This window comes from Drosophila navojoa, chromosome 4 (assembly GCF_054131105.1).
Source record: "Drosophila navojoa isolate 15081-1374.11 chromosome 4, UAZ_NAV_1.0, whole genome shotgun sequence".
Taxonomy (NCBI): Eukaryota; Metazoa; Arthropoda; class Insecta; order Diptera; family Drosophilidae; genus Drosophila; species Drosophila navojoa.
In genome coordinates this window covers 10,015-36,957 of record NC_142892.1, presented here as the reverse complement: position 1 = coordinate 36,957, position 26,943 = coordinate 10,015, and the positions used below count along the sequence as shown (strand labels likewise).

Sequence of the window (26,943 nt, the reverse complement as noted above, 5' to 3'; positions counted from 1 at the left end):
CCTTGAATGACATTGTCACCCTACATGTAAGGGATCAGCTTAAAAGTTCTCATATCCAGCCATTTGTAAAATTCTTAAAATTGATTTCAACATAACACATAGGATTATACTTTAGAAATTATGTCGCTCAATTACCCAGCAAAATGATCAGCACACAAAATATGAATCAACATTACGTTCCAAATCGCACGAATTCTGCATAAAAGCGCATAGTAGTATGACTACAGCCGAGTCGTCTATTTATCAGTGCGTCGACACAGAACCAGCAGCAGAGCTCGTTTTTTCACCACACAAAAAAGATTGTTAGCGCTGCCGCCACTAACTCGCCCGCAGTCAGAATTTAACCAGCAGCTGGAAAACTCAACCTAAGCATGTCTCTAAACGTTGAAACGAAGCAAACTGCACCATATGAAGGCCAAAAGCCAGGCACTAGCGGACTGCGCAAAAAAGTTATTAGAAATGAATATTTACAGTTTCAATTTTTATAATGTATGCTTTGTAGGTGAAAGTATTCACGCAGCCCAATTACACGGAAAATTTTGTACAATGCATTCTGGAAGCTAATGGCACAGCTCTGGTGGGATCAACGTTGGTTATAGGAGGCGATGGACGTTACTACTGCAAGGAGGCAGCTGAGCTCATTGTTCGCATCTGTGCAGGCAATAGAGTGGCCAAGCTGCTAGTGGGTCAGAATGGGATACTCTCGACGCCTGCCGTCTCCAGCTTAATACGCCACAACAAAGCGCTGGGTAAGTGCTGTTACTTAATCAAGATTTACAGATAACTTGTAATCTACATTAGAATAACATCTGATAAAGATAGGTATTTTCTCAGTGACATACTAATATAAATATATAATATATATTTTATATATGTGTGTGTATATGAATAATATAATAATAATTGTCGCCTTCAGTCATTGATCGGTTTTCAAGGTCATCGAGTCATTGTCACCAAAATATTTTTAATAAAAAAAAAAAAACAAAACTTGATTCGATTGAACAAATGTTTATACATTTTTTATTTATTTTTTGTTTGTTTGTGGAATTTAGTAATATTTATAAGTCTAATAATTAATTGATTGTTCCAGGTGGTATTGTATTGACTGCGTCCCACAATCCTGGCGGTCCAGAAAATGATTTCGGAATAAAGTTTAACTGTGAGAATGGAGGACCTGCGCCCGATGCCTTCACCAATAAGATTTACCAACTTTCGACTACTATAAAGGCTTACACACTGGTGCCAAGCTTGCAGTTTGACATCTCCAAGGTGGGCGTCAGCAACTACGACATTGGCGGCAAGCCTTTTGTGGTAGAAGTCATTGACTCTGTGGCTAACTATGTACGCCACATGGAGGAGATCTTTGACTTCGGCAAGTTGCACGATTTTGTCAGCGGCAAATCGAGTGGAAAGCCCCTAAAGATGCGCATCGACTCCATGAATGGTGTCACCGGTGCCTATGTGCGTGAAATATTTCTGAACCGTTTGGGTGCTACGGAGGCTTCTGTGGTTCACACCATTCCACTGCCCGACTTTGGTGGACTTCATCCAGATCCAAACTTAACTTACGCTAAGAATTTGGTGGAGACTGTGGCCAAGGGTGATTATGATATTGGCGCTGCTTTTGATGGCGACGGCGATCGCAACATGATAATTGGCAGGAAAGCTTTCTTTGTAACACCCAGCGATTCTTTGGCGGTTATAGCGCACTACCTCGAGGCAATACCGTATTTTCAAAAGAATGGAGTACAAGGCTTTGCACGCAGTATGCCCACTGCCTCAGCTGTCGATCTAGTAGGCAAAAAGCTGGGAAAAGAGGTATACGAGGTACCCACCGGCTGGAAGTATTTTGGTAATCTTATGGATGCAGGACGTCTCTGTCTGTGTGGAGAAGAGAGTTTCGGCACAGGCTCCAATCACATACGAGAGAAAGATGGTATTTGGGCGGTGCTCGCTTGGATTTCCGTTATGCAACACACTGGCAAGAGCATTGAGGACATTCTTAAGCAGCATTGGTCCGTCTATGGACGCAACTACTTCACGCGCTACGATTATGAAGAATGCGATTTGGAACCCTGCAACGAGATGATGGCCAATATGGAGAAAACCATCACAGACGCAGAATTTGTCGGCAAGAGCTTTTCCAGCGGGGGCAAGACCTATAAAGTCAAGGAAGCAGACAATTTCAGCTACACAGATCCCGTAGACAAATCCTTGGCCACCAAGCAGGGATTACGTATTGTGTTCGACGATGGCAGCCGCATTGTGATGCGCCTTAGTGGCACAGGCAGCTCAGGAGCTACCGTACGGTATGTATTTAAGATATATTTGTTTTTTACTATTGAATTAATCCCTGTTACCTATAGATTGTACATCGACTCTTATGAGAAACAGAATGTGCTGGGCCAGGCGAGCGTTATGCTGAGACCGCTAATAGATATTGCATTAGAAATCTCACAGCTGCCAAAATTTACTGGGCGGAACGCACCCACTGTCATCACATAAGCGAGAAAAGTTCAGAATCAATTGCCATTTAGGTGTTGCAAGCCGCCTATTTCGGTATTTGTCATATTAAAATGATAGTAGCTTCAACCAAAGTTTGAAAAATTGAAATTGTGAATTATAATTTAATAATTGAATGGAACTCTACCAATTTTACCCACAAATAATATAATTAATTGAATTCCTATTCCATTTGAATTTGGAAAAGTTAAATCGGTTTAACTTACGATTTTATTTACTGATATTGTGAATTCGAAATAAAATAATGTTACTGTATCGTTTTTTTTTTTCTCTCTCTCTCTCTCTTCTATTTTTGAAATATATATGCATGTCATTATTTTCAATATAAATCGAATTGAATTATATATTGCTACTATCCGTGATGATTTAGAACTGACACCAGCGATTTACGCATAAAAGTGTGCTACAATTTATTTAAGTGTCGTTTTTGGTTATTTTTAACACACACAAAGAAACTGCACTTATCAAATTCAATAGGTGTCTTAGAGCTGAATTTTACTTTATAGGGGTTGATAAATAATCAAACTCGCTTAAAAGCATATTAGGTACACGCTGTTCCAAGACACTAAGCGGTAAACCAGCCATACGTACGAACGTTTGCAGGAAATGCAGCATAGTAATAACGTCTGCACCCAACACCTCCTTATCTCTATAAAAACAATAGCTATTACATAATTAATATTCATCAAAATCTCAAACTGTTAATACTTACAGTAGTTGTGCTTCAGCCACAGTTACAACATACTGGCACAAGTAGGAGATGTACAGCGTTTTAACATTCTTATGAAACTGTTGAAGAACTGTTAGTACACCCAGAATTAAGGGCACACAATCGATGACATCTTTAGCAGACTTTGGAAGTAAACAGTCCGTATTTGCAGAATGCTGCAAGCGACCCACATGCGCAATAGTAAATAGGAACATAAATAAGGACATATTGTGTGAATTTTTGGGGGTCATAATGATCTGCTCCAGCGGATCATAATTGCCCGTATACTGAAGTATTTCTTGCAGCTCCGTGAGCATGCTCATGCCCTGCTCATCGTACAATTTCATATTACACGACAGTTCCAGCAACAAGGCCCTGTAAATTAGGAAAGATTAAGTAAACTCTTCAAGTTCAGATTTGTCCACCCAATTTACCGATTCAGCGTATCTGTCGTATTCTCCAGCAACTTTGCATCACACTTGCTGCTAAAACTTAGCTCGCCGGCAATATGCTGGCGCAGCAGTTGCTTATGTCCTATAGAAAGTATCCAGTCAAGGATTGTGGGCCACACCTTTTGCCAACGTTGGGTATAGCTTTGATAATATTTAAACGGTTGTTTGGCCACTTCACCGGGAAAGTCACGGGATTCTAGCTCCTTGGTCAAGCTCCTCAGCGCATCACACCACATTTGATCCGTATTTAAATTCTTTTGCAGTCTGCCCATATTACGCTTCAACTCATCTGCCAGCATGTGCGCATAGAGCCTCTCCAGGCCCACCATCCCTGCCGGTGCCATAGCCTCGCGTAACACGCTGAAAAATCCGGAACCAGGTAGCAGCTGTTGATGCGGTGCACGTTTCTCATACCACGTGCACTTTAAATCTAAGTAAATTGTTTGCTTTGGTTCCGTGCAACGTAATATTTCGTTTGCGAGACGCCCAATGAAATTGTTCGATTTGGTGGTATCTCCCTGTAATGGCTTAAAGTTCGGTATTGGTATCGTTTGGGACTGGAAGAGGGATTGCCATTCCTGCACTTTGTTTCGCACAAAGCAATTGCATTCCTTTTCCACATTGTAATTAATAATGCGCTGCGATTCTTCTAACAATATTCGCAGGCCCTGCACACGCAAATAGTCTTCGATATACTCAAAGGAGCGGCGATAACCCTCGATTGTCTTAGCCAGCGCTTGCAGCTTTTCCTGGAGCAACTGCACAGACGCTTTGTTCTTCTCAGGCGTAAATATAAGGCCTAAATTGTAGGCGTTGGCCAAGTGGTTGACAAGCTCCTTACGTATACCATCTTCAAGCAGCTGTTTGGGATCTAACTCAATGACGCCCACCAAAGTCGTTTTCATCATTAGTATACCTTTGGTAAATACTGCAATGGAATTGGTGAGCTGCGCCACCTTTGCACGATCTTCGAACTGCGCATATTCGCGTATCTTATCCTTACTTAGACGTGTCGGAAACTCTTTAATAGAATTGGTCAACAGCTGTATAATTCTTGCCAGAATGCTAAACATTGTCTCCGGTACAATCTGAAGCACACGTCGCAAAAAGTTCGCTAGCTCTGTACTGTAATAGTTAGAGACAGAGATCAGATCCTCGCTTTTGGCTTGGTTGATTCGCATCAGGGGCACCTCCAGCGTGCTGGCCAGCTTCAAAAACACAGCTCGTATGCTAATGACAGCGCGTGGCAAGGCCTTAATATGATTCTGCATGATCACAGTGAAATCTCGCTGCAGTAAGCACCAAGCGTAGCTGAAATCACTAATTATCTGAATGTTGATCTCAATATCCTCCTTTAGGTTGATTAACTATAGAATATATGCACAAATTATTAAATTATATCTAAGGCTTATAATACCTAATAATACTACCTGTGCCATGTGATTTAGTAGATCGCGAGTTTCTACCAACTGCTGCTTGACAAGCATATTTGCATGTAAATTGTGATATTCCTGGACTTCGTCCAATGCCTGCATTGCTTGTATGATGAGTCGTCCGGATTTTTGGGGTTTGCCGATCTCCAGTCTTTGTAGACGATGGGCTATCTGACCAAACCATTGCTGTAGATGAGGATTTGCTTCTATTTTAGTCAATGATCGTGATCCCCCAAACGCTTCACTTAATTCTTTTAGATATTGAATTGCTGCATCCCGATTGTGCGTCCAGCGTTGCTCGCGATTGTTTTGAAGCTCAGCCAACAGCTCCCTGACATTCAGCTCTAATTCTCCGCAACCTAACAAAAGGTGGTAGAGCATGTCAGGATCAAATTCGAGTGCAGCAAGTAATTTTTTATTTAGTTGCTCTAATGTCGCCTGGTTAAAGATAATAAGTACGGCGGGTCGTGTGTGAAGGCAATACCAACGTAACAGCACATTAGCTTGTCGCATCAACACAATTATCTGATTGGCATGTTCCAGCACGAAGACATCATCCAAGACACCTTCACGTACAATCTCGCCGACTTTTTTAAGCGTTTTATTCATCTGTTCGCGCTTCTGTTGGCAGAGCGGTTCAAGAGAACTACGTGTGACCACATTCGCCAAAGCAGTGTTAGCGGCCTTGAAGCATGACCAGGCATCAATTAAGTTTACGGTGATACCCATATATATGGAAAGCGTCCAGTTATCGTTGAAGAACTTGTCCACAATCTCACGCATTTGAGCACTTTGTGTGTGCAGCACTTGAGGCGCGAAGTAAAGGCACACGTAGAGCATCACAGCCTGAGTTGACAACGCTGTGGTGCGATGCGATGGATGTGGATAAATGGCCAGCTGATTGTAAATGTCGTCGCAGCGCAAGCGAACCAAAACCAAATCTATAAAATTAGTATCGAAGTGAAAACGCGCAAAGTAAGACTCTGGATAGCTTGGCACAGACACTACTTTGTTCACTGGCAGCATCGCTTGGTTGTGTGCCGGCTGTACGAAACCTGTGGAGCGTAACAGTAGACAAACATCATGAATGTTGCTATCATCACCACTGGGTGTGCCATCACCGCCACTATATCGATAATAGGCAATCAAAAGACGTTCTCGCACATCGCCAGGAATGAGTAAATCCAAGACGAGCAAAATGACGCCGTACAAGTACAGCGATTCGCACTGCAAACCAGGACTTAATTTAAGGACCAACTCTTTTATTATTGAATTTCACTCACCAATAACTGTTTACCCTCCTCATCCTGCAGCACCGTCTCCATCGTTTGTTGTATATAATAACCACTATTTAGCTCTTCAATATACTGATGCAAATCTGTAGCATAATGATGTACACTCTGAAAGGCCAGGTAGAAACGTGTTATTAGCTGAAGGTAATTTGTGCGAGTTTCCAAGTCCAAGTCGCTGAGCTCCTATAAACGATATAGATTAAATGTTATGTTGGTGATATTGTACATACACTTACCGGACTACCCTCAATCTTTTTTTCCTGTGCCTCAGCTACCTTGAAGTAGCTAAAGTCTAATATAATATCCGCATATTTTTGTTTATCAGCTGCGTTGTCCAATCTACGATGTGCAAACAAATTAATTAAACTCAAAATTGTCTTCTACCTAAGCTTACCGATAAATGCTAGGAACATAATCTTTAAGTCGCAGTATTTCTGCAATTATGGAGTTGCCCACAGAGACAATATTAAGTAAATTTTGCCCGCACGCATTATTTTCTGAAAGAAACTCTCCCATTTTTCTAAAAAGCTCATAAAAACAGCTGATTATAATTAACGCCTTTAATTAGAGCTGAGACAATTAAAACAATAATGTAAATTATCATGGGCCTATTAAAATTAACACTTAATAGTCAATTAGAACGCTGTGTTAAAAGCTTAAATACTCAGCTATTTATCTTATAATAATATCTATATATGTAAGAGCCAATAGAATTGTTATAAATTCAACGTGTATTACACAGCACTGCTCTTATCGATATCAATAAGATATTCGATAATATGTTGTGCTTTTCGTTAACACGTGAATGTCCACGCGTTGGCCGCCGCGCATTTTTTTTTTGCAAATCGTTTGTCTGGCGGAATTTACGCTATAAATGTGTTTAATTCTTAAGTAAGACGGCTAACATATTATCAACGCATTAAGTTTTGACTAACAAAATGTCGAGCTTTGTCATAGATAAAGAATCATTTGTTCGTCGAATTAAACGGCTATATACAGAATGGAAGGTAAGGAATCTCACTCTCTGTTTCTCTGCCTGCCGGGCACACACTTCTTAAATGTTTATTAAGATTTTCGTGTCCACGGGGATTGCGGTGCCCGATAAGTAACGAAATGACGCCATAATAAAATAGGGCTTCAAAATATTGCGAAATTGTTTGTCATATCTGGCAAAAAAGAAAACAAAACAATTTAGGTTAGAACGCATGATTTTTATCTTCTTTATAATACAAAATTTTCAAATTTATTCAACAGACGCCCAGCGCTGGACACGACAATGTGCTCAGCAATTTAGACTGCATCATGAGCGTAGTTGGTGTCGATGAGGATGTAATCTATTCAAAGTCCATGGCATTGCAGCTTTGGCTGCTTGGCTATGAGCTAACCGACACAATTTCAGTTTTTGCATCAGACGCTATATACTTTCTGACAAGCAAAAAGAAAATTGAGTTCCTTAAGCAGGCACAAAATATCAGTGAAGAAGGTGTACCCGAGATCAAGCTACTCGTGCGGGATCGTGTAAGTCTTGCATGTAAGCCTTTTACTATCTAGAATTCTTATTAAAATTTTTCTCAATAGAACGACAAGGATCAGGCCAACTTTGAAAAACTAATTACAGCCATGCAGAAGTCGAAGAAGGGCAAACGTTTGGGTGTTTTCACTAAGGATGCTTTTCCTGGAGAATTCAGCGAATCCTGGAAGAAGTTTTTGACTGCTGCCAAGTTTGAGCATGTCGACATTAGTACTATAATTGCTTACTTAATGTGCCCCAAAGACGAGTCGGAGATCAACAATATACGTAAAGCATCGCTGGTTTCCATGGAAATATTCAACAAGTATCTTAAAGATGAAATAATGGACATCATCGATTCGGATAGGGTATATTTTAGCTCTACCAAATTTCAACCAACAGTATATAATTCATATTTATTATTTGCAGAAAGTTAAGCACACAAAGCTGGCGGACGGCTGCGAAGCAGCTATAGCTGACAAAAAATACACAAGCGGCTTAGATCCACGACTGCTTGACATGGCGTATCCTCCAATTATTCAATCTGGTGGCGCTTATAGCTTAAAATTTTCGGCAGCTGCTGATAAAAATCATTTGCATTTTGGAGTGATTGTGTGCTCGCTGGGCGCGCGCTACAAATCCTATTGCTCCAATATTTCGCGCACGTTTTTGGTTAACCCCACAGAGGCGATGCAGGAGAATTACACGTTTCTGGTAAATGTACAAGAGGAGATACTCAAACTACTTATCCCCGACGCTAAGCTCTGTGAGGTATACGATAAGACACTTGCCTATGTAAAAAAGGAAAAGCCGAATATGGTTGAGAATCTAACTAAAAGCTTTGGATTTGCCATGGGTCTGGAATTCCGTGAGAACTCAATCGTAATTGGTCCGAAGTGTCAAGCGCTTATCAAAAAGAACATGGTCTTCAATCTGCACGTGGGTATTTCGAATTTATCCAATCCCGATGCCACCGATAAGGAAGGAAAAACCTATGCGTTGTTCATAGGTGACACTGTGCTAGTGGGAGATCAGGGTCCAGCCAGTGTAATGACCCCCTCAAAAAAAAAAATCAAGAATGTGGGCATTTTCATAAAGGATGATGACGACGAAGAGGAAGATACGGATGATAAGAAGGCCGCTAAGGCAGATCAGGGTACCGAAATATTAGGTCGCAGCAAGCGCAATGCTGTGCTCGAGTCCAAGCTACGAAATGAGATCAACACCGAGGAGAAGCGCAAGGAACACCAACGTGAACTAGCTCAGCAGCTCAACGAACGCGCACGGGAACGTTTAGCCAAGCAGGGCAATTCCAAAGAAGTGGAGAAAGTGCGCAAGAACACAGTATCCTACAAGTCCATGAGCCAAATACCTCGTGAACCCGAAGTTAAGGAGCTAAAATTGTATGTGGACAAAAAATATGAGACAGTCATAATGCCAGTGTTTGGCATTCAGGTGCCTTTTCATATATCCACAATCAAGAATATATCTCAGTCTGTGGAGGGTGAGTATACGTATCTGCGAATAAATTTTTTCCATCCTGGCGCCACAATGGGACGTAACGAAGGCGGACTCTATCCACAACCAGAGGCGACCTTTGTCAAGGAAGTGTATGTAGAAAACGTACTCTCTTTGTGCATCAGTTAATTATATACATTGTATTTTCAATTGTAGCACCTATCGCAGCTCAAACGTGAAAGAGCATGGAGAAGTAGCAGCTCCATCTGCCAATCTGAACAACGCATTCCGTTTGATTAAGGAAGTGCAGAAACGTTTTAAAACTCGGGAGGCTGAGGAGCGTGAAAAAGAGGATTTGGTTAAACAAGATACACTTATTTTGTCACAAAACAAGGGCAATCCTAAGTTAAAGGACTTGTACATTCGACCCAATATTGTAACGAAGCGTATGACGGGCAGCTTAGAGGCACATACTAATGGATTTCGCTACATCTCCGTGCGCGGTGATAAGGTGGACATTCTCTACAATAACATAAAGAGCGCCTTTTTTCAGCCTTGCGATGGTGAAATGATTATACTGCTTCATTTTCATTTGAAATATGCAATTATGTTTGGCAAAAAAAAACATGTGGATGTACAGTTTTATACGGAGGTTGGAGAAATTACCACAGATTTGGGAAAGCATCAACATATGCACGATCGTGACGATTTGGCTGCCGAACAAGCCGAACGTGAGCTCCGTCACAAGCTGAAAACAGCGTTCAAGAGCTTTTGCGAAAAGGTTGAGGCGATGACCAAGGCACAAGTCGAATTCGATACGCCGTTCCGTGAATTGGGTTTCCCTGGTGCGCCTTTCCGCAGCACTGTTACACTGCAGCCAACATCTGGGTCGCTGGTTAATCTTACTGAATGGCCACCATTTGTAATCACTTTGGACGATGTGGAGCTGGTGCATTTTGAGCGCGTTCAGTTCCATTTACGTAACTTTGACATGATCTTTGTGTTCAAGGAGTATAACAAAAAGGTAGCCATGGTGAATGCAATACCTATGAATATGCTAGATCACGTCAAGGAATGGTTGAAGTAAGTAATGCCTAAGTTTACTTTACAAATCTTTTACCCCACCTATTGTACTTATAGCTCTTGCGACATACGGTACTCGGAAGGCGTGCAATCGCTCAACTGGCAGAAGATTATGAAGACCATTACAGATGATCCTGAAGGATTTTTCGAACAAGGAGGCTGGACATTTCTGGATCCCGAATCAGGCAGCGAGGATGAAAACGAATCAGCTGAATCAGAAGAGGATGAAGCGTATAATCCAACAGACGCTGAATCGGACGATGAAACCGATGAAGATGATTCCGAGTACTCGGAAGCCTCAGAGGATGAAAGCGATGATAGTGATGGTATATTAATTAAGTGACTTATTGAATTTCATTTACATATACTCAAATTGCAGAGCTGGGCTCCGATGAAGAATCTGGTAAGGATTGGTCAGACTTGGAGCGTGAGGCCGCAGAAGAAGATCGCAACAATGATTACAACACCGATGATAAAAGGAACGGAAAATTCGATGCAAAGAAACATGGCAAAAGCTCGAAGCACAGGTAAGCTCAGCTCCAAGAACATCAAATTTTCATATATATACTATTTTTTTTTAAATCCTCTCTCTTCTCTAATTTGTTTAAATACTATACTTGTTCATGCAAAACCAGTCGTCGCGAGCGCGAGGAGCAGCGATCGTCGAACAGTAAAAAGCATAAGTCGAATTCCTCCTCACATTTAAAATCCTCCAGCTCCAAACATGGCAGCTCATCTAGGTTTGTTAACGTATTCACACACGCACGCCACACGCATTTACATACACATACATTTTACGCACAACATTTTTAAAACACTCTTCAATTTAATTATTCGATCTAACAAAGATCATACGCAATTGGCTTCAAATTTAATTATTATTTTTTTTTTTTTCAATTTATGAAGTAGTTCAGAGTATATTTCATGTTTATAGCTGTTTAAGCTTAAACCAACTAAAAGGGGTTTCTGACAACTTTCTAAATACGATTGGCTTCTTATGTTTTTTATATAATGTATTTTGAAGATAGATGTAGAGACTATTAGTGGTAAATGCATATGGTTAGATTAGAAATAAAAAATTGGAGGAAAAAATCTTGAAATTTTCTTTATCTTAGACGAAAATTGGTTTCAAAACTATAAGATATAATCGTGTGATATGATTAATTAGACAATAGCAATCATATATTTAAAGAAGTTATTAAATACAAATATAAGTATTACCTATTAAATATTCGAAGCTTCCAAGGGTGTATATATGCATATTACTTCCTGTTAATAGAAAATATTGTTTTTGGATAATAAATAGGAATTTATGAACCTTCTTTAAAGCGCCGTTCTTTAATTAGGGGCCAAGTTTGATTCTTTTAGGTAGATCGCGCAATACAATTGCTTTTCTTCACACAATAAAAAATCTACTTTATGAACTATGCAAAACTCTATTCAAAATTTTACCTCATGCAGTCTGCTCAACTACCGAAATCAATCGATTTAACTTGTAAATAATTTGATTACTCTCTTTTCAAAGCCCATCGAAATCGTCTAAGGATAAATATCATAATCGGGACAAACATCATTCCTCCTCATCGTCGGGGCATAAAAATAGCAGCAAGGATAAGGATCGCAAACGTTCTCGTGAGGACAGTCGAGACAATGGCCACAAATCGAAGAAATCACGACGTTAACTTAACACACCATCGGCAGTAGTTGAGATAAACAGGAACTACTCACATATACAATTACACACTAGACACAAGCACTCAAAACAGCCCAAAACAAATACATTTTATACATATTTGGAGACACCTGCCACTCCCCTCACATTCTTTTCCAATATACTGTGTCCGTTTTATACACCTTACTGTATTTAATTGTTAACTTATTTCACCGCAAACTTCTCTTCTGCGTCTATTGCATCATTTATAAAAATTGTAATACAAATTAAATAATTATAATGCGTATATGGATTTGTCTATATCGTAGCGTTATTTGTTCCAGCTTCCCAAGAGATGACGATAAGCATGCACCTCATGACTGTCACTTCTGCGACTCAAGCGTAGCTCCTGCTCTGGCTCTCGTTTTGGGAGGGTATTTGGACTGGTCGCAGCTGCTACAGTTCCTCGTCTGCGAGTTGCATCAAACATGTTTCGTGTCTTATTAATGGGATAGCGCATTTTGTTCTTGAGCCATGTTGTGAACGCGCGCTCATTATCTTGCATTTTCTTAAGCTCATGTTCGTTTCGATTCAGCGTCTGTTCCATGGCAAAGCGTTGCTTTCGTCGCAGCTGTTGCTCACGTTGCTGCAGCTGCCTTTCACTAAGCCCATACTCGGACATATAGCCTGTGTAACGAGGTAGCTTCTCTTTCTGCAGTGCATGACGATGCTCACAACAAATCTTATAGTTCATCTTAATATCCGGCACGTTTGCAACTGTAGATGTTGCTATCGGTGTGGCTCTGGAGCGACGGCGAAAACTAAAGCGGCGGGCATTAAAGAATGTCTTGGTGTTTGTACGGGTGCTCGAGTTTTGCTCTGCGCCGTCTTCTTTTTTGTAATAGACGCTGTGTTCGTCCAGCTCAAAATCTTCGGGTATATAACTGGCCACAATAACGGAGAGGTCATCATCTTCTACATCCTCATGTATATTGTCGGTTCCAGTTAGACGACTAATCTGATCCTGCCCTCGAACATCTAGTGTCTTATACAAACTTTTGTATGCTTGTCGTAGCTTGATGCGCGCCTCGTTCACAACGCGCTCATCTTCCTCGCAATCAGACTCAGTTAGTAAATTGGTTAAACTCCTCTGATCCGACTCCTCTTCCATATGTTCATTATTCAAATCGAATGTGTTCTGACGTGTTACGCGGAGTTTTTGTGTGTCTGTTGCAAGCGTCTCGGTAGCAGCCGTCAAATCATTCTCATCCACGCCTGGGAAGTCATCGTCCTCGTAGTCCATGCTGGCAGGCAGAGCAGCTGATGCAAATTGTTTACTTTGACTGTGGATGTTTTCTACTTCAGTAAGATCTAAAATTTCCTCGCATATTTCCTCCTCCAAATCTGGCTTCGCTGAATCCTGCTGCATATCCACCTTCGCTAGTTCCCTTTTTGGCTCCTCCTCAATCGGCGCAAAACGCTCATGTTCGGTTTGAAGCTTCAGCTGCGCCAACTGCCGCAACAGCTCAGAGGGCGGACTAAACTGTCCTTCCTGGTTTGACTGTTGCTGTACGGGTTCGTAATTTTCTAGATTAACTGCAAAGGTTACCTTACGGTTGCTGACAATGTTGCCACTTAGCTGACCGACATTATCATCTTCGTACAGCGCAAACAGCTGCTTGTTGGCCTCCTTAATCTTGTCCACAATGTTATACTCGTTCACCGGCTTCAGGACTGCATAATAATCCAACATAAGCGGCATTATTAGTGCTCAACTCAACTCTGTTTTACGAATTAAGTCGACTGTTTTGCTACTTACAGTAAACGTCGCAATCGTCATCCGACTCTGCCTCCGGATCATACATCTCTGGCTGCATTCGATATGAATTTTCGCAAGTCGATTGCGTGGATTATTTTTAGTTTAGATTTATGTGCTTAAGACGCTAAAATTTTCCATTTCGTGCTATTCAACGCTTTTACATGCAGAATATGAGCCAAGAACCCATTAAGACGTAAAACACTAGATACCTTGTCTACACCTCCTGCTGAGGATATGTTTATGAATATCTCTATTGCTGTTGCCAGGCCCCGACTAGACCAGCTTATTATAGCGGCGGCTAGCGCTGTTTGGTCGATACCTGGTGAAAACTTGTCTTGGTGGAACCCTAGGTTTACTCAACTGGCAATACTCTAGAACAGGCCACATAATGTCACTTGCTGAATGAAGCTAAAAATTACATACATATATGCTTGTTCGGAACCAGGTTGAAATATATGAAATAAGCAATCCTTAAGACTTCCTAAATCATATTGAGTTACCAGATGTTAGATGGTGATATACTCTTTAAGAGGACATCCAGATGTAGCACTTAATCTGAACATCGAGTCTAAGATATTTTGAATATCCATTTACTAGTGGTAGTACCATATGAATTATAGATATTTTTATTGATTAGCTTCAAATTATTTCACTTCTAATATACCCTTCACGCATAATTAATGAAGGACAAGGTATCATAATAACAGATTCGTCTGACTGGTAATATCATGCACTTTATTTCATTAGGGTTTACTTAGTTAACCACATTTAAAGCCTAATAGTTAATCATTAAAGTCAAATTCAAAGTCGAGCAACCTCTAATATAAAACATAAACTACAAAAATACACCTGACTTATCTGATTTTCTTGCAGTATATTGAGCAACATATACGAGCCAATGTATTTGATTTGTCATTATTCTTTTCAACTGCTACTAACTAAATCTATACAAAAAAAAAAACAAAAAAAAACTATACAACACAGTTTACTGTAGTATTATCCACAACATTTATGTATGTATTTATGTATGTATGAAATTAAAATTCATAAACTCAACAAAGATGGCCACAAAATGATAAATAATATAAATAAAATATCTATTCACGCACACTCACGCCCACAAATTATCACATGTAGTTAAGATAAACGCAAAAGGCCAATACAAAAATGAAAACGCTTTTAAAGATCTTGATCTTTATCTTGTTAATTAAAAAGTTTTCAAATGCGAACTAAATAAATTGAGAAAATTTTGTTAAGCATAAAGTTTTGTCAGGTCTATAAAATATAGCTATAGTATTAGGGTATTCAAAAAAGCATTAAACGTACTTCATACTCCCTAATACAGAAATAAAGCAGGAATGAATACAATAGATAACTTTCTCAACAGAAAATAAAACAAATTATAAAATTTAAAAAAAAATTAGAAATATATTTTAATATGCATTATAATTAAAACCCAACAATATTTGAAAAAAAAATCAAACAAATTTGCTTACTCTTATAGTAAACGTAAAAATTTCGTATATAATTGAAAAGAATAATTCTTTTTATATATAAAATTTTTCAGTTTTTTTACAACCGTATTTAACATACTTAAAAATTAGAGCATTAAAAAGTAAACGGCGAAATGTAATAAGAAATTTATAAAAAAAAAAAAAAACGTTTGTCTCACTATTATGTGATGTCTGATGAGTGTGTGTTTTTGTTAGTAAGTTATGTATATAATTTCATTAAAGGACGGGTAGAATTGGTTTAGGTTAGAAGATTGATGCATTAACTGTATAGCTTATATATATTGCTGCTCACTTACATTACTAATAAATTTCTTTTGGTTTAAAGGTTTGTTTGATTTTATTTTTTTTTTTTTAATTCTGAGGACAGTTTTTAGTTAAATGACCAATGCACTGTACTCTCTGAATGATTATACAAAGTAAGTTACATTATATATATATATATATATATATAATGTAACTTACTTTATAATATATATATAATAGTATATATAATAATATATAGATTCGTGTTTGAAAAATCATTTACCGTTAGATCGTTAGCGCAACGATTTACTTTGCAATTATTTTCTTTTGTGCAATTCAATTTTAGTAAATTACAGCTTACATAGTTTGTTAACACTAACTCGGGCTCAACATACAAAGTCTTTCGTTTTTGAGGTTATTTTAAATAAGTTTCTAATGGGTCTGTGTGTATTAGTGTTTTTATACGTATCTTTTACACTTTGAGGGTATACCAAACATTTTTATTTTGAGTATAACAAAATATTTTTTGTAATTAAGGCTACGATTCGATTTTGGGATTTTTTCGCGTTTTTTTTTTTAGGTTTGAGTTTATCTATTGCAAGTTGTTGAGAACATACATAAAATATATGACATATTGAGTTAATTACACAAATATAAAATAAATTGTTTATACATATGTAGAAGGGTGTCCGGTGCCTCTTTGCCGATTCAAATTGGATCAACCAATGCAACATAAATTTATTCATTACATTCTGACTGACTCTATGTAAACAAGGGTAAGTGATAAAAATCAAACCCTCGATATCCTTTAGCCGCCAGCCATATGTAGACAACATGATATGCGCCTGGTATAAAGCAAATGAGTCCAGCAACAAAAAATACAACACCCTGTGATGTATTGTGTGGATCAGCGATGGCAAAGGTGCCCATTACAAATAACCCAGTGCCCACAACGAGCAACGTAAAGGCAGCTAGGACAGTTCGCCAATTTTCGCGCACCTTTGGATGCCGCCAGCAGTATGTGTTCGTTTCTTCTGTGGGCAGATTGCCATATTCCTGTATTAGGGAATCACTGTCACGCGACGTTGTGTCTTCGGCATACTTGTAGCCCCTGAAAATTGAGGACCAAAGCAAATAAAAAGGATAAATCGAGTTTAAATTTATTTTGCATCTTAGAGAGCCTACAAAAAGTCTGATATTGCATATTTGGATATGCATTTATGTACAGTAGAAGCTCAGGTTAGTCATTTTCTGCATTGTGTCATATTCTACCCGCTTATGAGCCATTATTTTGCATTCATACATATTTTTGGCCGTGTTCGTAAAAAAAGAGGACAAATGCCTTTAAGGTGCTCGAAATCATTCATTTTCGTCACAGATAACCGTTCATCCTTCAAGTGGTGGTTTCACTGTACTGATAATAAAACTGTGCATATGTATATTAATGTTACTCAACAGCAATGAAATCGAACAAGTGCAGCTCGTTGCTTCGACCGCGACCGAAGGCCAGACTAAAATCTTGGTGTAGGATGTCGTGCATAAAATAAAAAAATTCAAGATAAATTCAAAAATGAATTTTACAATTGTCATTATCATCATTAATATTGTCTGCCATAATCTCCATAATTAAGAACGGTTTAAGCTACTTGCCTTAAAACGCGGCGCATACATAATGGACGACTAATGCAAAAGTGGCTATAGAAGAGCAGCAACAAATTGTAAATATTAGTTATATGAATGAAGCACGCATGCGCTTTATTTAGCGTACACCCATAGTTACACACACATATATCTTGAAATGTTATTGAAAACTGCGAGTGCTTCCGACAAGAAAGCGGAAAGTAGCATGTGACATCCTTAAGAGGCAACGGTAGAAGCTTTGTAGTCTTTGGAAAACAGGTGCTTAAAAACATAAAATTATGTTATATAATTTTGATGATTGTATGGTAATATAAATCCGTACTTTAAAGTGATTCTTTGTCAGCAATAATAAAAATTTCAGTTCCAACTGCTTGCGAAGTGATAGAGTGTCAAAAGTAAACTACGAAAAGTTACCTAGAAAATCGTCGTGCTTACATAGAAGGATTTGTGTACATAGAATATACAAAGAGTCAACAGATCTTTTCCTGTACAGTGTCCAATAAAAAGTTTTTAAATTTTAAATTGTCTACATACATATGCATATACAAGATGAAAGATTACTTATTGTAAAGGGTGTTTGGAACGACATTGGCAAATGGCTTTAACAACTGTCAAGTAACTGCTACCCACTCAGAACTAAAATCAGTCCCATTATTACCAGTTGCAGCGGCGGGGGGAACTCGTTTCGTACTTACTTTGGATCCTGTATGCGTATGGATACATCTTCGGTGGAGCGACCTTGTTTAGCACTGCCACTAATGCCGCCGCGCATTGGCGTAGATATCACTGTGGAGCCATAAACACGTATCGCCTCCTCTTCCTCTTCCTCGAATGCGTCATGTATGGAGAAGCCCCGCGCACCGTTGTTGTACATACTGTTTCTACTTGCTGCTGTTGTTTTCTTTAGTCTTTGTTGTTATTGTACATAAATATAATTAGGTCTTCGATTTGTTCACAATTAACTGAAAACTCGAAGAACGAGCACTTACTACTGCGTCGACTGCATTTTTCGGCACAGTGAAGCGCGAGTTATTAAATTTTTTATTTTTGGTTACTTCGCAACAGTTTTCAGTGTTTTTCTTAATATTTTCGAGACACAAAAGATAATGTTTAGGGAGGAGAAAAGTGGTTAGTCTAGTGATGCGCAAAACATGGAATAACAGAAGTATCGCTAAATATATCAGTCACGTAATCACGAGCAGCGCAACGTTAAGTCGATACTGTTACTCAGTCCAATCCAAACGTCATGTAAATATACTTAGATATAGTATCCATATGTTTTATAAAAAATAATAATACAAATATAATCCATTCACAGTGAAACACAAGTAACAATTGCTTTACTGTTACTAGATATCTTGCTACAGAACTTAAATTTGTGCTGCCAGATAGCTTACTAAAAAAAATATGGTAGCTCCATTACATTAGGCAGTGCCACTCCAGTGCTTAAAGTTCTGCAATTCAACGAAATTCTACTTTACTTTCTTTTTCAATAATTGTGAAATTTAACTGAATTTTGTAAACAAAGTTCAAGATGTCACGACACAGAATTGTGCGCGGAATGGACTACAACGACGAGTACGATGGTTACGATGACGTCTATGGCCATTCTGTTGACGACGATTGCGTTTCGCCCACGGATCAGCAGTGGCTTTTTGACCGGACTCGTGGACAACACAGTATGTCAGCTTTTATAAATAAGAACAAGAATATTCAGGAGGAAGCAGAGGATAACGAAGATGACGACGACGAGGAGGATGAGGTGTATCAAAAATCTCGCAGAGATTCTGAAAATTTTCAAATGCCGGAACTGGATGATACAGCGCAGGCGAAGCTGAGTTCCTGTGTGGATGAAGTGAGAAGTGTGGTGGGCGATGCGGTCTCTGAACGCCGCATTGTTGAGACTTCTATGCGTTTCGACTACGACATACAGAAAATACTCGATGAAATACTAAACGAGGAAACAAACAAAAAAGACAAGGGCAAACGTTCGGAAAAGTTTAAACTGAATACGACGCCAGCTGCAAAAACTGTAACCACGTCTAAGCCTACGCCCACGAAGATTACGCTCTCTACAGTGAAGGAAACCAGACGTGGTTTTGACATCGCCTCACCTAAAGCGCCAGCGTCACCAAATTTATCTGGGCGGAATACGCCTACCGAAGGAGGTGACGAGGCAGGACGCAATACTAATGCCATATTCAAAGTTTCCAAGGATCAGGCACAGCGCAATATACAGCAGTTGTACGAGCAGGAGCGCTCCTCGCAAAAAAGTCAAATACATATGATTGTTATTGGACACGTTGACGCAGGCAAAAGCACTCTGATGGGCCACTTACTTTACGACACGGGCAACGTTTCACAGAGATTAATGCACAAACACGAGCAGGAGTCAAAGAAACTGGGTAAGCAGAGCTTCATGTACGCCTGGGTACTAGACGAAACAGGCGAAGAACGTGCCCGTGGCATAACTATGGATGTGGGCCAGTCACGCATAGAGACAAAAACAAAAATTGTGACGCTACTGGATGCGCCTGGGCACAAAGATTTTATACCCAACATGATATCAGGAGCAACGCAAGCGGATGTGGCGCTGCTTGTTGTTGATGCGACACGTGGTGAATTTGAATCTGGATTTGAATTGGGCGGACAGACCCGGGAGCATGCTATACTTGTTCGCTCATTGGGTGTTAATCAGCTGGGCGTGGTAATCAATAAGTTAGATACAGTGGGCTGGTCCAAGGAGCGTTTTCTAGAGATCGTTCATAAACTAAAATCCTTTCTAAAACAAGCTGGGTTCAAGGAATCTGATGTCAGTTTTACACCTTGTTCTGGTTTAACGGGCGAAAATCTCACAAAAACTGCTCAAGAGCCAGGGCTAAAAGCGTGGTACGATGGACCGCATCTTCTGGATGTTATTGAACACTTTAAGGTACCCGAACGCGCGGTTGATCGGCCATTTAGGATGTCCGTAACGGATATATATAAAGGTACAGGATCTGGTTTTTGTATTTCGGGTCGCATTGAGACAGGTGCACTCTGTGTCAACGATAAAGTGCTCGTAGGTGCTAGCCGAGAGCAGGCACAGGTCAAATCCCTGAGTATCGATGACCTAACTCAGACCAGTGCCTTTGCCGGCGATCAGATCTCCGTAACGCTAGGCGGCGTTGATATGAGCAACATTACCGTGGGCTGTATTATATGTGATCCACAAATGCCAATACCTGTGACCACCCGATTTCAATGTCGTATAATCGTATTCAATGTCAAAGTGCCCATTACAATGGGATATCCGGTGCTGCTCCATCATCAATCACTGATCGAGCCGGCTGTTGTCTGCAAGCTGACGGCATCCATTCACAAAAGTACCGGCGAAGTGGTCAAGAAGAAGCCTCGTTGTCTCGGACAGAATTCGTGTGCTCTGGTCGAATTGGAGACCTCGCGTGCGATTTGTATTGAAAGATATTCCGATTATAAAGAACTTGGACGCGTTATGTTGCGCGTTGCAGGCGTTACGATAGCTGCTGGAATGGTTACTAAAATTCGCTGAGTGCTTCCTATTTATTTCATTCAATACAAAATTTTAGTTTTATTATTTGTTGTAAATAAAAGCTAAGCTTATAAAGCCCCATAAGCTGATACCTATTATTTTGATTACTTTTATCAACTTGTGAAACTTATGGAATAGCTTAATTGAATAAAATAAACCAAATTTTCTTTAAACTTTAATATACATGCTTAGATATAAAATCAAGTTTGAAACAAAAAAAGTCGTCAATGTTGCCATTTTTAGATAAATTTATCGGTTAGTGCTGCCACTCGTCCCGTGTGCCGCGGAGAATGGCAACGTCTAAAATGAATCACTTACAAGCGTGCGAGCGAGCAAGCTAGCAGAAGCGCTAAGCCGAAAAAGAGTTATCTGTTTGCCTTATAATTAAAATCGCTATCAATAAAAAAAAGTTGCACGTTTCCCGAGTAGTAGCACAGTATCTTACACGCGCATACACATATCGGTGTAATAAATCGGAAATCGTGTGAAATCTGCATAGACAGCAACGCAGAGCTTCTTTGTGCGCAGCGCTAACAAGGTAAAACTCCCGAGTAGAGTTGCCGTGTGCCTGACATGCGGGTGATTGCCGTTTCCTCCCCTGTCCCATTAAAAAAGTGTGTGTGTGCTCCAATAAAATAATTTATGGAGCATGTTCTGTGTGCAGTTCTCAATATTGTGCTGTATATATTAAAGGTGTTTTTTTTTTATTGAACAAAAACGAAAATTGATTTGCATGCTACAAGTGTGCGAATTGCTAGGGGCTTAACAGTCTCCATCATAGCCGCTCGACAACTCTGAAAATGAATCATTAAAATGTTGAGGGTAATTTCACTGAGTGAGCGAGGAGAACATTTCGGGTTCATTATAAAAAAGGAATGAAACGAAACGAATGAAGTGTGCAGTACATTCCGAAAAGCAAGCACTAGCATACCATATACTAAAAAAAAAAAACAAAACGAATTAATACTGCAATTTATTTTAAAACACAACTATTGTTCTCTTACATTCCACAGTGCATACAAACAAACACATACGCACACTGAGTACTCTGCAAACATTGTTGCACAGCAACAGCAACGCCAACCGCAGATAGCAGAAGAATTTTCTGTAGTAAAACGGAAGTTGTTGTCGTAGTCAGCTTCGCAGAAGAAGCAACGATAGAGGCTAGTGCTACAGTAATATTTATCCAAAGCAACAATTGGACGAAATCAAAAAGAAAAGAACGCACCTTTGCTACCTGAGCAGATTAAACATACGAAAGAAGGAGAGAGGAAGAGAAGAGATAACTTTCATACAGCTAGAGTTCTTTGATGGCACAAAGGTTATCAGCAATAACAAAGAATAGTAACAGCAGCAACAACAATAAAAACAACTGCTTTCAGCAATAACTGCACCTGCAACTCAAAAGCAATCGTCGAACAACGCCTAAAAAACAAGTTATATACATATATACGTTAATCAGAGTAACAGAGAGAGGAAAACAGAACTATACACATAAGCAACAACAATAATAATAACAGCTGAACCGAACCACCTCGTAACCCACCTACGCCAGAAAGTAACAGCGCCTGGGTTATAGTAAACCCCTAGCACCCTAATATACATACGTACAAATATATATATATATATATATATATATCTATAGATATATATATATATATATATATATATATATATATATATATATATATATATATAGTATTTATATATATAGTATATATTAATAGTTTAAAAACACAAAAACACAATGCGTGAATATAAAATTGTTGTTTTGGGCAGCGGCGGCGTTGGAAAATCCGCATTAACCGTACAATTTGTGCAATGCATTTTTGTTGAAAAATATGATCCCACAATTGAGGACAGCTATCGCAAGCAAGTTGAAGTAGATGGCCAGCAATGTATGCTAGAAATTTTAGATACCGCAGGCACGGAACAGTTTACAGCGATGCGAGATCTTTATATGAAGAATGGACAAGGCTTTGTACTCGTCTATTCTATAACGGCACAATCGACATTCAATGATCTACAGGATCTGCGAGAGCAAATTCTACGCGTGAAGGATACTGATGATGTACCGATGGTATTGGTTGGCAATAAATGCGATTTGGAGGAAGAACGTGTCGTGGGTAAGGATTTGGGCAAAAGTTTGGCCAATCAATTCAATTGCGCGTTTATGGAGACGTCAGCCAAAGCCAAAGTAAATGTGAATGATATTTTCTACGATTTGGTCCGGCAGATAAATAAGAAGTCTCCCGAAAAGAAACAAAAAAAACCGAAAAAGTCCCTATGTGTTCTGCTATAAGACTTCCAAAAAAAAAAAAAAATAAATAAATAAAAATAACAAAAAATATGAAAGCAAAATGGGTAACGAGTAATAAGTAAATATTTAAACAACAAACAATTCCCACAAAAAATTTAGAAAGTCAAAATTGCAATAACCAATATATAAAAATTATAAGGAAAAGCGGATTAAACTGACAATGTTTTTAACTGTGCAAAGATTTTGTAATAATTACCACATTCTATTGTTATTATAACTATATACTATATTTTGCTGATTAACAAACAGTTATTATAATAAAAAAACATATGTAATTCTTTTTGAGACGATTTTCTTTTAAACAAACAATAAATTAAGGAACAAGCATTCGTAACTAAAAACACTTGTATTTATTTTTCTATTAATTTTAATCTTTATATCGATTTCTAACACAAATAAAGCTACAATAAATATACATGTATACAACAAAAACTTATCTATACACAAAATCGTTGCTCTTAACAAAAAAAAAAATTCAATTGAAAATCAAATTTAAGCTAAAATGTCTAAAATTAAATTCGATTGTATGCCTAACAAAAAAATCACATATTTTTTAAAAATATTGTATGCAAATGAGATGTCAAAATGTTGCAAACAAAACAGAAAATCCATTCTTAGTAATTAGTTTAAAACAAATTTACAAATGATCAATTGCTGTGTAAGTGAAATTTAATAAAATAAAAATATTAAAAACAAAAATTCAAACATTCATGGCAAACACTTATAAATATCCAATGATCAAAAAGCTATATATATATATATATATATAGCGTTAATGTAAAACTTACATTTTTGATTGCAGTTTCAAGATAGGAAAAATTAAAATTCTGTTCTAATCACATGAACTATAATAAATGTTATATAAAATATAAATCCCAAGACGAACTAAATATATGAAAATAAAATAAAAAATGATACAAATAAATAATATGCCCTAACATCAAATTAAAATAAGATATACACACACACAAGAAAATCCAACGTGTATCCACAATAAATGTATTACGTTTATGACAAAAAAAAAAAAAAAAAAAAAAAAAAAAAAAATATATATATATATATATATATATATATATATATATATATATATATATATATATATATATATATATATATATATATATATATATAAACAAAAATATTTAAAAGTAAAACAAAAATTAAATAAATTCATGTAAGAAATGTAAAATGCGTTTTTTATAATACATTCGAATCATTATTTTTGCTTTTGATTTCTCAAATATTTTTTGCTGTGTTTTATTCTTGGAATATGAATATAATATAGTTATAATACAAGTACAATTACAAATTACAATCAAATAGTTGTAAATGTTTGCATAACCATCCAAATATCTATGGATATATATTTATACTATAGTATAATATTAAACATATATATTATGTCTATTGTAATGGGGTTATACAGTGTAATATCATTAATTTGATATGGACATCAATTACCGCTGAAATTTATTTTTTATTTTATTTATTATTTGTATTATTTTTTTTTTAATACATCAATAGAAGCCGACTAGCAAGTATTTAATGATTATGTAATTACTTTTGTTATTAAAATTTTGAGATTTTTGGTATAGTATAGCACAAATGCATATTTTTCAACTGTACATAAATTTTATGTTTTTTATGACTAGTTTTTTTTTTTCGAATTTTTGCAAGGGCTCTAATTGTACATAAGTAATTGTCATATTTATATATTTTTTTAAAGTCTTTCAGCGCTGTTTGAACATTTTTTAATTAACACATTAAGAATCAGTCCAGCTATTATCAAGCTCTTGTTTAAAGAACTGTCAGCTAAAAAATACGAATAAAACTTAATTTATGCTAATTTGGCAACAACGAAAATTCGCAAATCAATAATAATATATAATAGTCGAAAAAATAATATTGCACTGGGGATTTGTTTTTCTGAGAATTGCACTTTAGGTTATTACACGAAATTTAAAACTAGAATCATATATATTAAATATACGTAACGACTGGAGCAAGATTTTAGATTTCGTTAGATTCTGGCATGAAGATTACTACGTAAAATGTATTTGGAGTGCGATTTAACGTATGCCTGTTGTAAAGATGATCTAGCGCTTATGGCCCAATGGAAATAATATACGATATAGCATATATATAAGATAACAATCAATGTAGTCCTAGAGATTTCTAATTTTTTATCTTTAGCTCTATTTGCGCAGCTGTAATTGACCCTGGGATTGGACCTGGCTTTGTTGCTGCTGATGTGACTGTTGCTGTTGTTGTTGAGATTGCTGCTGTTGTTGTTGATTATGATCCTCATCGTCGCTATGCTCCTCACGCAGCGGCAACGAATCGATTTGCTTGGCTGTTGTTACTTTTTTATTGCGCTGCCAAGTGAAGACACGCGCCATTTGTAGAAACTTCTTACGGGACATTTTGCCCATGTTCTTGAGTCGCTCCTGGAAGGGCGCATCATCTTCGCCCTTAGCCTTGCCGCTCTGCTCCTTCTCCAGTGCGCTCATAAAGTCCTGATTCCATCGCAGCTGGTTCATAAACTCCTCATTCTGTAGCATCAGGGCGAACTGTTCATCGGGCAACTCGAAATCTTGCTGACCGCCAGAGGGCGCCACGCGCAGAAATCCAGGTGGCAGAACACCTAATATAGGGGGACTCCAATTCCTGCTGTTGTTGGACAATCCAACGGTGTGACTGATGTTGCGCTTGGTGGTCGTATTAATGGTGTTGCTGCCACTTATCTTAGTTGAAGCTCCAATCGGACGTTGTTTGGGCGAAGCGCCCGTATTGTGATTCGGCGAAGCTGCTGTTGTGCTCAGTAATTGCGTATGTCCAGCATTCGGGGTAACGGCTGGAACTGTGTTTTCTGGACCGCTATCCATGGCATCGATAATTATTTGCTGCTGATGATTGCGTCGCACCTCTCTGTCCGTGTCGCTGAGATTGATGAGACTCTGTTGTGGTGAGATATTAGCATCCAGTTCATTGCGCAGTTTTTCGTTCTAATCACACATGCAGTTAGTGTTAATTAGTAGACTCTTAGTATACACAAGCAATCATACGCACACACGCACAAACTCTCTCACGCACGCACATAGGCATACATATGTACCTGGTTGTCAGTTGACATAGCGAGTAGTTGGTCAATCGTTTGATCCACTGCACCCAAATTAGCCCGCAGCACAGCTTCTATTACTTCACGGTCAATGTCCGGGAACATCTTTTTGAAGTCAGCCATGGCTTGTGAAAATTCCAGCTGCAGCGTTGATGTAGCCATGATGATTTTCTTATTTTTAATTGCCCCCTCCCCCTTTTATAGCTCCAGCTGAATAGCCGATAGTAGAGCTGTGTATACGATAACTACTCGTTACAGGTATTTTTCAATAAAAAGTAACGTTAGTTATATTAGCTAACAAATAAAATAGCTTTTAAATCTGTTCAAGGTTACTTGCATTTAAAAATATAAATGTTACAAATTGTAATTGTGTACAACAGTCATACACGTACCGCACTGTTATGTGTTTGTTATGTGATTGCTTAATCACAATCACAATATTATCATCGTTATGATTTATCGATTTCGATTCAAATACAACAGTGCTTAGTACTGTTGAATATATCGGCGCACTTAACGTTTAAATTCAATCAATCAGCACCCATCTTTGCACAATTTAGGTAGGTATTATTATATGACTTAATGGTGTGACTCATTTTAATTACTCCAATAGTTGTCAGCAGAGAA

The 26,943-nt window shown here is 38.1% G+C and overlaps 8 protein-coding genes across 11 annotated transcripts; 4 read left to right on the top strand and 4 right to left on the bottom strand.

Moving 5' to 3' along the window:
• Positions 1-138: 138 nt before the first annotated feature.
• Positions 139-2,715, top strand: Pgm1 (phosphoglucose mutase 1). Its single transcript, XM_030388492.2, has 4 exons — positions 139-449; positions 503-749; positions 1,091-2,309; positions 2,367-2,715. Exons 1-4 carry the CDS (start codon positions 372-374, stop codon positions 2,503-2,505), a joined length of 1,683 nt encoding a protein of 560 aa, XP_030244352.1. The 5' UTR covers positions 139-371; the 3' UTR covers positions 2,506-2,715.
• Positions 2,716-2,984: 269 nt separating this feature from the next.
• On the bottom strand, positions 2,985-7,047 carry Strump (WASH complex subunit strump). The gene is made up of 7 exons (XM_018099726.3): positions 6,804-7,047; positions 6,646-6,748; positions 6,401-6,592; positions 5,115-6,344; positions 3,667-5,051; positions 3,236-3,607; positions 2,985-3,172 (listed from the first exon to the last, which is right to left on the bottom strand). The coding sequence occupies exons 1-7, from the start codon at positions 6,923-6,925 to the stop codon at positions 3,019-3,021; spliced, it is 3,558 nt and encodes a 1,185-aa protein (XP_017955215.1). The 5' UTR covers positions 6,926-7,047; the 3' UTR covers positions 2,985-3,018.
• Positions 7,048-7,192: 145 nt separating this feature from the next.
• On the top strand, positions 7,193-12,433 carry dre4 (SPT16 homolog, facilitates chromatin remodeling subunit dre4). 2 transcript variants are annotated; one of them, XM_030388481.2, is made up of 9 exons: positions 7,193-7,416; positions 7,664-7,927; positions 7,988-8,287; positions 8,349-9,529; positions 9,594-10,460; positions 10,518-10,786; positions 10,840-10,987; positions 11,096-11,200; positions 11,986-12,433. In XM_030388481.2, exons 1-9 carry the CDS (start codon positions 7,348-7,350, stop codon positions 12,140-12,142), a joined length of 3,360 nt encoding a protein of 1,119 aa, XP_030244341.1. In that variant the 5' UTR covers positions 7,193-7,347; the 3' UTR covers positions 12,143-12,433. The 2 variants fall into 2 exon arrangements, with proteins under 2 accessions (XP_030244341.1, XP_030244342.1); XM_030388482.2 differs by lacking the exon at positions 11,096-11,200 and having other exon boundaries at positions 7,194-7,416.
• Positions 12,434-12,442: 9 nt separating this feature from the next.
• Positions 12,443-14,338, bottom strand: LOC108650344 (uncharacterized). The gene is made up of 2 exons (XM_030388484.2): positions 13,931-14,338; positions 12,443-13,845 (listed from the first exon to the last, which is right to left on the bottom strand). Exons 1-2 carry the CDS (start codon positions 13,986-13,988, stop codon positions 12,443-12,445), a joined length of 1,461 nt encoding a protein of 486 aa, XP_030244344.1. The 5' UTR covers positions 13,989-14,338.
• A 300-nt stretch (positions 14,339-14,638) lies between these two features.
• LOC115564309 (transmembrane protein 134) lies at positions 14,639-18,493 on the bottom strand. The gene is made up of 2 exons (XM_030388490.2): positions 18,024-18,493; positions 14,639-16,798 (listed from the first exon to the last, which is right to left on the bottom strand). The coding sequence occupies exons 1-2, from the start codon at positions 18,200-18,202 to the stop codon at positions 16,450-16,452; spliced, it is 528 nt and encodes a 175-aa protein (XP_030244350.1). The 5' UTR covers positions 18,203-18,493; the 3' UTR covers positions 14,639-16,449.
• Positions 18,494-18,669: 176 nt separating this feature from the next.
• On the top strand, positions 18,670-22,351 carry HBS1 (translation elongation factor EF-1alpha (GTPase) HBS1). The gene is made up of 2 exons (XM_089259319.1): positions 18,670-21,416; positions 21,892-22,351. The coding sequence occupies exon 1, from the start codon at positions 18,863-18,865 to the stop codon at positions 20,876-20,878; it is 2,016 nt and encodes a 671-aa protein (XP_089115445.1). The 5' UTR covers positions 18,670-18,862; the 3' UTR covers positions 20,879-21,416; positions 21,892-22,351.
• A 216-nt stretch (positions 22,352-22,567) lies between these two features.
• Rap1 (RAS oncogene family member Rap1) lies at positions 22,568-23,233 on the top strand. The gene has a single exon (XM_030388487.2). It carries the CDS (start codon positions 22,626-22,628, stop codon positions 23,178-23,180), a length of 555 nt encoding a protein of 184 aa, XP_030244347.1. The 5' UTR covers positions 22,568-22,625; the 3' UTR covers positions 23,181-23,233.
• Positions 23,234-24,367: 1,134 nt separating this feature from the next.
• Positions 24,368-26,579, bottom strand: LOC115564306 (CUE domain-containing protein 1). Of its 3 annotated transcripts, none has more exons than XM_030388485.2 (2): positions 26,314-26,579; positions 24,368-26,203 (listed from the first exon to the last, which is right to left on the bottom strand). In XM_030388485.2, the coding sequence occupies exons 1-2, from the start codon at positions 26,476-26,478 to the stop codon at positions 25,394-25,396; spliced, it is 975 nt and encodes a 324-aa protein (XP_030244345.1). In that variant the 5' UTR covers positions 26,479-26,579; the 3' UTR covers positions 24,368-25,393. The 3 variants fall into 3 exon arrangements, with proteins under 3 accessions (XP_030244345.1, XP_030244346.1, XP_089115447.1); XM_030388486.2 differs by having other exon boundaries at positions 24,368-26,155; positions 26,314-26,574; XM_089259321.1 differs by having other exon boundaries at positions 26,268-26,403.
• Between the last annotated feature and the right edge of the window lie 364 nt (positions 26,580-26,943).